The sequence below is a fragment of the Budorcas taxicolor genome, chromosome 11 (genome assembly GCF_023091745.1).
Source record: "Budorcas taxicolor isolate Tak-1 chromosome 11, Takin1.1, whole genome shotgun sequence".
NCBI lineage: Eukaryota > Metazoa > Chordata > Mammalia > Artiodactyla > Bovidae > Budorcas > Budorcas taxicolor.
This window is the reverse complement of record NC_068920.1, coordinates 114,167,390-114,182,522: the sequence shown is the minus strand read 5'-3', so window position 1 is coordinate 114,182,522 and position 15,133 is coordinate 114,167,390. Positions and strand designations below refer to the sequence as shown.

At 35.8% G+C, this 15,133-nt stretch overlaps 1 protein-coding gene across 1 annotated transcript in view; it reads left to right on the top strand.

Moving 5' to 3' along the window:
- CTNNA2 (catenin alpha 2) overlaps window positions 1-15,133 on the top strand; it is a 1,210,173-nt gene that overhangs the window by 1,173,227 nt on the left and 21,813 nt on the right. Inside the window, exon 17 of the mRNA XM_052647702.1 lies at window positions 7,888-8,031. Coding sequence (XP_052503662.1) covers window positions 7,888-8,031 — 144 coding nt within the window. The remainder of the gene's footprint in view (window positions 1-7,887; window positions 8,032-15,133) is intronic.

Genomic DNA, 15,133 nt, shown 5'->3' with positions numbered 1-15,133 from the left:
CAGCCTGATAGTTTATATACTGGCTTTATTTGCTTGTTTAGTTTAATGTTTGGTAGTTTAATCTTTTAAGCTGGTTTACATGCTTTCTGGAAAAAAGACTGTTGTAAGAAGAAAGGAAAAAGAGGAAAGGGGAGAGGAGGAAGGAAGAAGCATAAAAGAAGGAAAAAGAAAAAAGAAAGGAAAAATAAATTTAACCATAGCATGACATAAATAAGTTCAGTACAAGTAATACCCATTAAAGGTGACAGCGTTTTATTCATCGGGGAGACAAGTTGAACCACACTTTTTCAGCATGTAAATATGTTTTGAATACAAATCAGTTCCAATGCCATGCTATGGAAATTACCTGTATATTTGATTGTCATATTTTTAATTAATTTTTTTGCACTCAGTTTCAGAGATTTTAATACGTTCTTTTAAATTTAAAAATGGAGATATACACATGCAACTGGAGAAACAAAAACCATTTTATAAGCCTTGATAATCTTTAGCTACCCAAAGATTTATGCTTTGTACATTATTATGAATGAGATTCAAAACGCAAATGTAGGGATTTCGAATATAGAATGCTGAATATCAAGCATTCTGATAAAACCGAAAAATTCCATCTCAAATGTTAAGTTTAAATACAACAGGAGCCCCATTATAACAATAAAGCCAGGACACAAGAGCGGTAACTCTGCTCACGACAAGAATTTGATATTCAAGTTCAGAGATGGAGGGCCACTGATATAACTTAGAGCTGACTCTACATGAGAAGTTACAAAGTCAATAGATTTTATTGCAAATAAAAGCCTTTTTTCATGCAAACAAAATATAGGAACAGAGTTTAGAGGTGACAAATGTTAGTTCCCTTAGTCCTCAGGCTGATTAAGTGGAGCCATGACCTATTCCTGAAGGGCTGAGTAATTTGCCCTAAGTGAACTTTTGTTCTTTTGTCTTTTAAATATCTCCTTTCCAAATTTGAATTCCTCTCAATTGGGTTATGGAGAAATGTTTGACAAGGTGAGCAAGCATAATTTGCAACACTGGTAGAATCTGGTTTGGTAAAAAGACAATTGGAGAATAAGGGGTCAATTATGTTTTATATCATTCAAACACTGCTGCTGCTGCTGCTGCTGCTAAGTTGCTTCAGTCGTGTCCAACTCTGTGCGACCCCATAGACGGCAGCCCACCAGGCTCCCCCATCCCTGGGATTCTCCAGGCAAGAACACGAGTGGGTTGCCATTTCCTTCTCTAATGCATGAAAGTGAAAAGTGAAAGTGAAGTCGCTCAGTCATGTCCGACTCTGTGCAGCCCCATAGACAGCAGCCTACCGGGCTTCTCCGTCCATGGGATTTTCCAGGCAAGAGTACTGGAGTGGGGTGCCATTGCCTTCTCTGATTCAAACATTGGGCTTAGTTAAAACTAACATGAATATTCATGATAATAGCTAAAAAATACTCAGGAAAATACTCAGAAACTGGTCATATTCAAGTCAATTTGAATAAAATACATATATGCTATATGCACATGCTTACATATATACACACAACAGATAAAGCTGATTTGCTTCCTTGTCCCCTTAATAAGCAATAATTAAGAAATGAACAAATGATTGACAGCTGTGACATATCTAATTCAATATAATACAATTTGGGGGGACAGATAGGGTTTTTTTGTACAATGTTATATATATATTTATACAATACCATATTTACATACATACACATACCTATATATATGTGTGTGTATATACACACACACACACACATTTATATATATAATGGTGGTTGTTTGAGATGAGAATTGCATTATACTTCAAAAATTTTTTATTCCCTCTATAGGAAAGTATCAGTATTTTGTAATGGGATGAAACAATCACTGAAGCAAGCATTGTATTGATACCTAGTTGTGTAGACTCATACTTTAAGCATGACTTTGGGAGAAAAGAGTCTTTTTTTCATATATCTTCTGATTCTGTCTATTGTCAATTCTTGATTATCTCCACTGATCAAAGTATAGTAGTAATGGGAAAAAATCTAAATTGCTAGCTGTTTCAGTTTGGGTTTGGAATGCACTTCTATGCTTCATTTAAACAAAAGGGTATGTGTTCAGGCGACTCACAAGTTTCAAAGAATTTTATCCAGACCTTCCAGAGGGTAAGTTGTTAAGTATCTGGCTTAAAGAACTTTTTCTGATCTTGGGAAAGTAGAAAAATCCAGATCCAAGAAAAGTAAGATTAAAGCTAAAGTCAGATTATCAATCTGAACGGAGGGATAATGAAGAAACTCTGTAACAGTAACAAAATTAAATTGGTATTCATCATATTCAGAATGGCAATAGTTCTTTGCACTTAATCTTCTAGTATGATGGGTTGTTGCATAACTCAATCTTTCTCCCAACAGCCTATACACCTTAATGTGTTATGATGGTACAACTATAGCCATAGAAATTCTGATTCCCACTTTAAATCTTCCTTAGTTACATTCACGTCAGTGTCCATGGTCATTGACTTTTGCGCAACCCAAATTATGCAAACCTTCAGAGAAAAATAACCCTTAGGTTTTTTTTCAGTGCAAATTCATTCTCTCAGTGTTCTAAAAGTGACATTTAGCAAACTCCAGGCAATATTTTTGGAAGAAATTTGAAATAAGTTTTATAAGAAAAGTAAAAAACCTCCTTGGCTTTCAGGCATCGTAGAAAGCTTTATGTCTGTAGCACCACAGTGTATCACCCTGACTTCAAATAATAATCTTGCACAAAGGAGGAGTGTATGTTGCTTCACTATAAGTAACTCTTCAGATACATACTCAATGATACTAATCTAAAGTTACCAGTATGGTTAATTCTATTCATCAAAAAAAAAATCAGTTATTCACTCATGAAATTAAGCCAGTTTTTATCTTACTAAATTGTTTTATGCATAGAAAAAGACTTTTCTAATGTAAATCCTAAACTAAGAAAACAGACTCTATTGTGGCAAAGCTGGGATGTGAACCAAGCAAATAACTCTTTGACCTTAAATGGAGACATGGATTGACCAAACTAGGGTCTACTCAGTGGATTCACTTGATTACACCACATGAACTTGTGAGCTGAGCAGTTTACATTTTAGTTTAAGGGCATTATTGCTTATAAAAGCAAAAAGTGTTAATGACTTTACGAACAGAGGAGTGTCTCTGAGTCAGAAATATCAAGGCCGTTACCTGTCACTGAATCAATGGACTTTCATTCCTTTGGGTTTTAGAATTTTTTCAAGTTTCAAAAGCCACAGATTAAAATAAGGCAGGCAAATATTTCATGCAATTATTTGTTAGTAATTAATGTCTTTGATTTTAATATTCTAAGGGTTATTTTGGCATCAAATGAATAATAATATTTTACAGAAACTTGGAAATGAGATACATAGAAGGCACCTAAATGAGGGACAATGATTGCACAAATCTTTTGTTATCTGTGAAACACAGGTAAACCTAGCTAAAGATATCCTGGTTTATACAATTTTCCCATGAGATATGTTCAGAAATCTTGTCTACATGTAATAATTGTCCGAGTTCCTTCTAAGATGTTCTTTGTTTATCAGTATGTTTTAAGAATTATTGTCTGTAGTAGTATCTTAGGAGCTAGCACCTTCTCCCCCATTTTAAACTAGTTTTGGATATATGAGAGCAACCCAGATCTACCTGTTTCTTTCAGTTGAACTATGAGAAGCTGAAGTGTTGATTGAATATCTTTATTTAGATACAGTAACTATAATTCAGTTCCTCATTATTGGTTTTCCTGTATACCCTCCGATTTGTCAGCTCTAGTCAAGAAATATATTATTTTGAATGGATTACCCAAATTTATTGTGTTTTTATTCTTGTTTCTACTTGGACATGCCTTAAGAGAAGTTAAAATATGAACAAGTTGATATAAAATATATTTGAAAAGAGAATATGAATATTAAAACCATATACTTAATGTTATCTGGGAATTTTATTTTTGATTTTGCATGACCTCAGATGAGTCAAAATAAAGGAAATAAAGAGATGCCATAGCAAAACTGAGAGAGGAGCAGTGTTTTTTTCTAGGAAAAAAACAGTGGTTCCACAAGCTGTTCCTAATTTCTGATAACAAACTAACCATCAGAGTTCAGAGTTGTATTTATTGCTTGTTCTTATAAGGATATTTTAATTCATTGAATTTTATGTTCCTATTGCATTTCAACTCCTACATAAAAAGCACAGTGCTAGATATTGGTTGGGTGGGAGCATTCAAGGTTCTTTACCTCTCATAGCAAATAATTTTTTGTAAAAGGGTAAATTTTTCTGTCCATTGTGCTTTTATTAGGTTGTATAGTCTCTTGTTTTCATTTTACCTCACTTAGTTTCTCATCTTGCTGTTTAGCACTTTCAGCTGGAATAGCGAGCTGTCTGTTGAGCTCCCTCTGTGTATTCACTGGTTTTCTTGGTTTACTGGAAACAAAACTGTGCTTAACTTACTATTGTCTACATTCTGTCCATATAGACTGTGTCAAATGCTTTCCCCAGTTTAAATGATTTATAAAATCTACCTGTGATCACAGCCCTTTAGGGGAGAAATATGTCATGTTATGGCCCATGTCTCTTACAAATAGGAAAGACTTTTGGATGGGCAATATGGAGGATTTTTAGTTCAGATTTCTTTTACTGCTTCAAAATACATTGTCTTACTGTGTCTTCAACAGTCATTTTCCTTCTGGGCAATACATATATTTTAAATATTTCATCCTAATTCTGTTTTCTTGAAGGCAAGCTTAATTCAGACCTTAAACTTTTCTTTCATCATCAGTACTATATCTTATTTTATTGCTTTTCTCTGAATACCTTCATCTATACAGATGTCTTGTTGATAATGAACTTGATTGGAAGTCTGGCTAGATGTTCTGTCAAATCTCTCTAGTCTGCCTTCTTTTCTCTGTTTCCTTTTGCAACTTTATTTTGCAACTGAAAGAGGACATCCTGGAGAAGTTCCAGTCAGCATCATTTTCTAAGGACATGTACTCTTATAAGTCCAAGGTTCTGTATGTAAGATACTATCTTAAGACAAACTCAAACATCATTTCTTTATCTGGAAACTTCTAATTCAAATATTTTGCTATCAAAATTAATTGTATTCTCTCTTGCTGGGATATTTAAGATTTTGGTCACATTGCATGCCAACTGCCTGATCATGTCTTCCATGATAAATTACTTGGCAAATACATCTGCCAATTATTCTTTTGGAGTGTACAGATTATTCCACCTGGCTGTTCTTCATCCTTTGCACTAACTTAAAATATTTTTTTTTCTAACAAGCAAATAAATATTTGAAACCGATCTTACATTTCTCTGATCTGAAGAAAATTATAATCATGACTTCAATAATGAAGTCTCTTGACTGAAATCTTGCAAACACTTCATGTCTTGTCTTGAAGGGCTAACTCATCCATTTCTGTAATTTCATAGGAAGTATGCATCAGATCCATAATTGCAATGAGACTTAGTTTTCATGAACAGTATCAAGAGGCTAGATCCTAAGAAGAACTAGAAATTTTCTGATCCAGGCACTGCATTCTATGTCAAAGAAAATTTTGTTATTTTAACTAATATCATAACTAAATACATTATTGCAGTCAATCATACTAAATCACAGAAAAAGTCAGCACAGTTCACCACTCTGCATCCATTTGATGCAGCCTAGTTTTGCATTGGGTTCCTGAAGTCATGTTCCGCTTACAAAAAGATGATAGATAATTAATTAGAAATATAAAAAAATTATAATCTAAGTCCAGTTTGTTTTAGTTCAATATTTTAAAAGTGTTTAACTCCAATTTTATTCTAATATCTTAATATTGGCAAAAGTGTCCCTCCTTTGTTGAGTAGTAAAAATTTTAAAGTGTTTATTGGGAGAATGGACAGATGCATCATTGATCTTGAAATAGTGACCTTTATATATTGTACAAAAGGTGAGATGACAGAAATGAGTTTCTGATATATAATCATCACTTTTGTAACTGTTTGATTATAGAACTGGTAAAAGAATAACATTTTGCCTACAATGGGGAAATCAGGAGATGGCTAATTTCTAAAACCAAATGGGACTGTTACAAAGCATAAAAAAGCAAAGATAAGCCAACAAGTCAATGATTCAATATGTAAAAATTGCAAGAAAATAGCTTTATAGGTTCATTAATTGTGAAATTTAACACAATAAAAGCTATTAAATGTGAATTTGAATTTAAACTTAGATTTATCGAAAATGAGAATAGAATATTCAGCAAGGAAAACATATGCAGAGTATTATCACTTCTTCTAAAAAATACTAAAAAATGCAAATATAGGAAAAATTTCATTCTTTCTTCTTACATGTCAGTTATTTTTTCTTTTTGTCTTTAGTTCCCTAAAGACAATCTTTAAATGCCTTTAACATTTATTTTGAAGTAAAAGATGGGAGTAATGTTGCCAAATTCATAATCAGTTTGAATTTAGTAGCATCTGTGTTTCAAAATGCTCCCTAATCTACCAATTTTAGTTTAAAACTGTGATCTAAACACTTAGATATTTGGTAAGCTAAGAATGACAGGATTGGAAATAGAACTGTATTGGCTTAAAACACCAGAAAAAAATTTTCAAATTAGGAGTTTTGTTTATCTGCATGCAAAAATAATCTCTGGCCTTTAAGCATTCATGATGTGAATTGCAAGCTATTATTTTGAAACTTTACTAGACTATTCTTTGTGGAAATAGATTCACTTTTCATATATTCCACTGGGCAGATTAAAGATCTGGCTTCTATGTGGATACTTTCAGGACTGCTTGCTCTTCCTTTTGTTTTGTCATAATACTCACTTGAGACTGTGAGTAGTTCAATTTTCAAAGCTTTAAATCTACATTAGAAAAGAAAAAAAAACTTAAATCACGTTATTTTCCCATTTTGCCTGATTATATATATATATTCAAACTTTAAGCAAAGCTATAACTCTGTGACTATAACAGAACTGCATGTAACAAAAATGTTTAGTCACTGAGCATTAGTGGGTCATCTAAACTTGACCTCTGAAAGTACCTGCATAGGGGACCTTGTGATTGTAGCAGTATTTCCATTTGATTTCTCTCCAGGTTTGAAGAGAGAACTAACTCTCCCTTTTAGGAGTATGTTATATTCAGTGCACGTAGAAAAACTTTGTTAAGCTTGTCAGTAATATTTTATGTCAGAGATAACATTTTAAGAGGTAGAAATTCCAAAGGTCGAACTCGACATTGGTTATTGGCTTATCTTTTCAATGGTGCCCGCCACAAAACTCACCCTTGAGTGTAAAAAGGAGAAATTTTAAAAATGCCATTCTAGCAACAATGAGTGCATTAATTCCTCAGTGAACCCAATGGAAGAGGTAAGTACCCCCTTAGCACCATGTACTGGCTGAGTGTGCTGAGACCCAGAGCTTTCTGAAGGTCACGCAGCAGGGCAATGGAACTTCCAACAAAGACATCTGACAATCACCACTTGCTGTTAAGAGTTTCAGCCCTTGCTTTCTTTCTTGGTGATCTTCAATTTTTTAAATAGGGGACTCATTCCCTTTGAACCCTACTACAGTTTTCCCCTACAGTGCCTGATGATGTGGGATGCTCCTTCATCCTCCTTCTCCCAAATGGTTAATTTATCTGTTCAAAAGAACCAATGAGGAATCCAAAGGGCTGGGCTGCTTAATACCAGGGACACCCACCCATATCTCTTTCAGTACTTAATTCATTCACAGGCCTTTTTCTCCCAATTACTCCCTCTTCCACCTCCCTAACCCCTTCCCAATAGGGTACATTTTTTTGTTTTTGTTTTTGTTTTTTTTTCTTTTTTTTCTCTTGCTCTCTCTCTCACTCTTTCTTTTCTGTATCTCTCGGAAATCAGACAGGAGTTCAGAGCACTTTCACTACCTTTTATGAGGTAGATTGTGATGTCATAGATGGGGGCAGGGCTAGTCAACTTTCTACCCACCTCCCAACCTGTGCTGAGGGAGCTCCGATCGGGAGTGGAAGCAGTGATTCTTCTATGGTAAGTAACTTCACTTTCTAATCTAAACTATCTCATTGTAAACATTAATTTTGAAAGTAGGGGGATGGCATTTTGATGAAGTCAAATGTGACCAATCAAGCCCTCTTTAATTACTGTATTAACCAACTTGGGGCAAAAGATCTACTTATTTATTCTTTATTTAAATCAAGAATTCCACAACACAGATATACTCTCCAATGATGATCTAAACTTGAGAAGCTGAAAATGGTATTTTCATTCCTTTATTTCTCAGTCTTTCTTCCCTTTGGGATAGAAAGTCATTGCATACGTGGAATGAACCCATTCTGTAGTCATTTAGTAAGCTTTCTCTAAAGTAAGGCAAGTCAGAAGAGTGTATTCTTCTTCATTTGAAAGATTTCAGGATGAGAGAATACCCTTTATTGATGTTTGGCCAGAGAATCAGTCTGCTCTTCTAAAATTGTAGAGTAAAATTGTAAAGCAACTGATACACAAGAATTGTCAAAAACTTGGTTCTGATGTAAAAAAATGAAAAGTTTCCAATGCAAAAGCTAAAATAATAAGAAAAAAAGTCACCACTCTTGCAAGATTAAGGGTTCAACCATTTCAATGTGTTTCAACCAAATTTGCTACCTTTTTGTTATATATCATAACACTGATGCTGTTGTAAAAAGCTACTGTTCTTTGTTATATTCAGATTTCCATTGTTGCTGTTTAATTCTTTTATATGCCTTAGTATTTAGAAAGAAAAGATCAACTGCAGTGAGCATGTTTCTCTATTTTCCTTGTTCTCTCCTGGGTACCTATTAAAACCATCAAGATATCAACTTTTATATATGAGAGGCAAAGGAAGTTCATGGAGATGGTTATATCTTTAAGGGGTGTCAGGATGGATGTTTTCTTAACAGTTTTGACTGTCAGAATCTGAGGCCCTGTTACTTTTCATGGGGTGGGATAAAACACATCCAGTTTGAATCATAAGTATTATGAAAGGAGTTAAGTGCTTATCATTCATTTTTTTTCAAATCCTTAGTTAACTAGCTATGTATGGATATTGGTGTTGGAGAATAGGGGCAGTTTAAAAGGAGACATCTGTTCTCATCCACAGCTCCTCTGTTATGTGTAGATCCTCCAGCCCTCTCCCACAAGGGTCCTTCCCCACAAGATACTGTCCTTTTCATGACCTGGGGTAAAGTGGTATGGTCACTGCTGAACCTATTTTCCCAGCTAAGCTTTCTAACCTAAAGAAGCAACTACAATGGTGAAGACTTTAGGCACAATAAATAGAACTGGAGTCATAACTGGCCCAGAGGAAAATGTAGGTGATAATCACCTGTAGTCTACTTAATATTGCAATGTGGGCAACAGGTGATGAAACCTCCTGTGTTGGGTGATCCCTCTCAAGTCTCTGGTCTTCTTTTCATTAAAAGTGTTAGGTCCCGGAACCCCAGGGAGGAGTAAACCTCTAGTGCCAAAAAAGTCTGATGTCTAATCATATAATAGCTCAAGTTATTCATGTCTTTTATCAATCCCTCATACAGCTGCCAGGTAAGAAATGCTCATATTTTACAAACCCTTGGAATACAATCATCTTTAAACCTCATGAGTTAAGAATGGTTATGTTGTACACTTGTGCAAATTCAGAGAATCTATCATGGAATGCAGTGTGCATGCACTTGTATACTCTCATGTGCATGTTTCATTTAAAGTGGTGTTCAGTGTTTTTATATCCATTTTGTATGTATTTGAATTATAATTTAAAATACATACATATATTGTGCTCTAAACAAAAGAGTCACATGTAACAGAAGTTACATTAATCTGATGTCTGAACACTAGTGCACTACTCCTGTTTCTGCCGGTGACTAATTAGGTAACTCAGAGTAAATGCCTTTGATGTTTTGGGCCTCCTGTAATGCAGGAGACCCAGGTTCGATCTCTGGGTCAGGAAGATTCCCTGGAGAAGGAAATGGCACCCCACTCCAGTATTCTTGCCTGGAGAATTCCATGGACAGAGGAGCCTGGCAAGCTACTATACAGTCCATGGGATCACAAAGAGTTGGACACGACTTAGTGACTAACACACACACATACTTGGGCCTCAGTTTTCTCATCTAAAATGATGATAGATGACTTAAAGGATATATTCTAAAGGAATACTGCTCTAAAGTTATATTGTTTTGTATGTTTTTAAAGAAATGGTTTATGGGGAAAAGACTGTATAGTTGATGAGATCTAATTTTTCTAGCTGTCATAGAGTTATTCAAACCTGAAGAAAAATTTCACTCCAACCTAGTCTCAAAATGTACCCTATATCTGATATAGTCTTACTTGTTTAATAATATTAGTAGTTCCCATTCTTTTAAGTGGACATTATCAAGCGATTGATGATTAGCTATGTGTTCATTTGGAAGACTAACTTGTTTTTTAACTTCTTAATTTTGTTATTTTGATTATTTGAAATAAAATATCCATACCCACTAGGTAATAGATGGAACTAGGTCTCACTGGGACTCTGAAATTCAGAATTACTTATGCAGTGTTGCAGGAATTCCCCTGTGGTGCTGGGAAGAGTTGGTGAGTAGGGAATTGTTGAATCCTGAACTATGTGTTATGAGGACAAATGGCAAATAAGACCTGGCTCCTACTCTTGAGGAAGGTGAAACATTTTTGGAAGTCTAGACACATACCACGTGACAACTGAGAGGTGAAGACAATAAGTGTCAAAGTACTAAGAGATATCCTTGCGGGCTGAGTTGGATTGGATTGTCCTGGGATGGCTTTGTGAGAAGCTGAGGCCCTCAGCTAACTTTGAACAAAGTATTTTAGATTTGTGTTGTGGGCAGGGAAATATTTCAGATCAAAAGCCCATAGAATTGTAAATTTTGCAGAGAATAACCTGTGTTGACAAATGTCATATATCAAAATAAAAAGTCTTTGCTTCAAGTCCAGTCCCACACCTTTTGAGCCCCTTTCCTCTTAATTATATGCTGACTTTATAATATATGAAGAGGAGGCTGCAAGTGAATGACTTAGAATGATTGTTAAAATATAATCAGGCTGCTAATTTCTCAGTTCCACAAGAGGTCATATGATCACTCACGGCCACAGCTGTGGAAGAGAAGTAAATAAATTGAAAGAATTGGGGACAGAAGAAAGCTGTAGCTCTGGGACATTCTGGTTTTCTGTTGAAGTTGGAAATGTATTGTCATTTGGAAAATCAAGGGCTCTATCACTGACAAGTTTAGACAGGTTGCATAGTCATAGAAATGCCCATAAGCGAATGAGAATTCGTGTAACCAGTATTGTTTTCTGAAGCAAATAGAAGTTTCTTGCACTGAATAGGAATCATGTCAGACTCTGCTCTCAAACAGACAATGATTATGCAAGTCTCTTTCCCTAATACACTTGGAAAGAGGTGATTGATTTGGCCATGATTTACCCACTTTGGCTTTCCTGATAGCTCAGTTAGTAAAGAATCTGCTTGCAATGCAGGAGACCTGGGTTTGATCCCTGGGTTGGAAAGATCCCTGGAGAAGGGAAAGGCTACCCACTCCGGTATTCTGGCCTAGAGAATTCCATGGACTAGGTAGTGCATGGGCTTGCAAGAGTCGGACACAATTGAATGACTTTCACTTCATTTTTTTTACCCACTTTGACATAGGAGTACATTTAAATGTGAACACCTCTCTGTTGCTGTAGACTGAGATGATATTCATTGTATACTTTGTATCACTTAGAGGGCACTGTTCCTGTATTTCTTGCTATCCAAGTTCCTTCCAGGTTATTACTTTAGCCATTCTAATAGCCACGAAGAGGTAAAGTAGGAAAGTTAGGTGGGCACTGGAAGTCAGAAAAACTTTCTGACATAACCTTATTTTAATGACTGTCTCCCAAAATGGTCAGAGGATCACCCCCATATGTCAAACCAAACACAGAAAGAGGTGGAAAGAGACTATTAAAATGCAAAATCATAGGCCAGACTGCAGACCCCTTGAATCAGGATTGTAGGGCATATGTAGTGATTTCCTGAGGCTGTAGAGCATATGTAGATTCTTGGAATCTGTAATTAACTACCCTATCTCACCTTCAACATGCCAGGTGATTCATTTCCATAGCAAAGTTTCAGGCAATAAAATTGACTCATTCTTTCTATATTCTTGTAGGAAGATATAAATTAAAAAAGAAACTATTAAGAGCTAAAGATTTGGAAAAATGGGATAAAAGTAACATAATGTTCTTGGGAAAGTTGGTTTAAATTTTGGTTAAGCATAAAAATAATTTTCAAATAATGGTGGTTGTCAAATATAAAGAATTACTAAGCTATTAAGTATGGCTTGAAGAAAAGGCATGAGACTATAAACATTTAAGGGATCGCTTTGTGCCTTTCATCATCATGGATCAGTACAAGAAGTTAATCAAGTTCAGAGCTAAGTTCTACAGCTCCCAATTTGTGTCAAGGTAAGGGATGGAGACGGTGATGCAGAGCAGTGTTTATTTCTGCTTCATATTCTTTGGAAGAATCATTTGACTACTTTTTAATTTTAATTAGGAGAACTTTCCCCTGGTGGCTCAGATGATAAAGCATCTGCCTACAATGCAGGAGACCTGGGTTCAGTTCCTGGGTTGGGAAGATCTCCTGGAGAAGGAAATGACAACCCACTCCAATATTCTTGCCTGGAAAACCCCATGGACGGAGGGACCTGGTAGGCTACAGTCCATGGGGTTGCAGAGTGGGACATGACTGAGCGACGTCACTTTCACTTTCTTTTCTATTGAAAAGAAATATTGATTAATCAAGCTCTCAAGTCAATGTAGGGTCTATGGTCCAGGTGGCTCAGTGGTAAAGAATCCTCCTGTTCAATGCAAGGAGACACAGGACACACAGGTTTGATCCCTGGGTTGAGAAGATCCCCTGGAGGAGAAAATGGCAACCCTTTCCAATATTCTTGCCTGGAGAATCCCATGGGCAGAGGAGTCTTGCAGGCTACAGTCCATAGGATCACAAAGACTAGGATATAAGAGAGGGGGAGAGCACATGTATTCCCATCATAATTAGAGAAATCAAGCTCTAATGCCAATGTAGAGTCTATGGTCTATGTTGAAAAATATTAATAACATAGCTCTATATTTGAATCAATAATCATTTAGAAGTGCTCATATTTTTCTTCATGAATAGCCCACTGGACTGTGTAGAAAGCTATACAAATATTCAAAGAAGAGAGAGGCACTCTTGTCTTGACTAAGACACAAGAATGAACCCTGCTCTGGGAGAATGTGGCCCTGGATCACAGCCAGGAGGGTCAGTTCTGGACTTAACCTTTTGATTGATTCCATATGGTGCTCCCATTCCAGAATGCTGGAATCTTCTCCATTTTTTCATTTGAGAATGTCTTTGTTTAGAAGTCAAGAAATGATAGAGAACCTTGCTTTTTCTTCATATTAATCTCTGAACTCCATTCAGTTGATAGCAATAACTGCTTTGGCAGAGCTGGACATACTGTCACATTCTAGAACTGACATGTGACATTGACTGATAGGATGCTGATGCCTACCATTGATTGAGAAAATTAGTTTTGGCAAATTAATATAAAAGAAAATACTTTAATTCTTGCAGATACTTTTAGCCAAAGAAGTGTAGCTCCGTCATTGGGCCTTTATTGCATCAATCTAGCCAAGCATCACCTTGGGTGGTTCTTAGAGATGTGCCAGGCAAAATTATTTTAAATTTACCTTAGGGCCTAGCATCTTACCTGAGTAAAAACCAAGTCAGAGAACAGTAACAGTTACATGGTTTTGATGGCAAAGATCCGAAAAATAAGAGGCGATCACATTCTTTTAAGGTAGACACTAAAATTGTAAGCTGCTGCTGCTGCTGCTAAGTCGCCTCAGTCATGTCCGACTCTGTGCGACCCCATAGACGGCAGCCCACCAGGCTCCCCCATCCCTGGGATTCTCCAGGCAAGAACCCTGGAGTGGGTTGCCATTTCCTTCTCCAATGCATGAAAGTGAAGTGTGAAAGTGAAGTTGCTCAGTCGTGTCCGGTACTGTTATTTGAAGTGAATTTGGAAACCAACTCTGTCTTTTATTGACTGGGTAACATTCTTAATCTCTGAACTTTTGCTTTATAAAATGAAATGTTATTACTACTTAGAGGAACAATAGGACAATTGCATGTAGTAAATAACAATTTTACCAGCTAAGATACGAGAGCTCAGTATATTCCATGCACTGTGCTAAGCGTTTGAAAAGCACTTGACAGTCCGCTTTCAAGTCATCCTGTGGAGGAGATACTGTTATCTGCATTAAAAATATTAGGAAAATGAGGTTCAGAGAATTTGAGTTACTTCCTGGGGGTCACAAAGTTAGTGGTTGATATAGGGCAGTGGTTTCAGGAAGCCTACCTGATCTTCTCCCCTAACATGATGCATTCTCTCTGACATTCCTGACATGAAGTGCAGTGGAGGAACTCCTTTACTTATATGTTTATGTTCCTGAACTAGTCTGTCGCTTCATAAGCATAGGAATGTACCTGAATGTTCTTAATTTTGTCCCTGGTTCCTGGCACATTGAGCACATAGTGTGTGCTTTCTAGGTTAGCTTCTTGGCCATTCTTTTTCCATTGTAGTAAGTTATCACACTGAGAAATTCTAGTAAATGTTTGTGAAGACTGTCATTCATTTATTCATAGAATATTCCCTGAATTATTCACTCACTTATTCCCACATAAAAGCACCTTATTTTATTTTAAATACTAGATCTCAAAGCATATTGTTTACCTAAGTTTTGGGGCCTAAAATCAGGTAATTTTTTTCTTTAGCAAACTCAGTTTCCTTGTAATGTACTTTGTTAAGTTTTCTGGTACATTATGTAGACTTTTTTTTTTTTTAAGGATTATGGTATGTAAACATAGAATTTGTTCCCAGATAGCTGAATTAGTCAAATTAATTATTTATTTTAAAAAAGGAATTTGAAATAAGGACCAAGAGACATGGCTGGTTTCATTTGCCCTCCCACATGAAGGTTGTGATATATTAAAATGTTAATTATATTTAGGTGTAAAATATAACTTTTAAATTAAGTATTCTAAATTATTAATTCCCAATTGTAGTCTTTATAATTC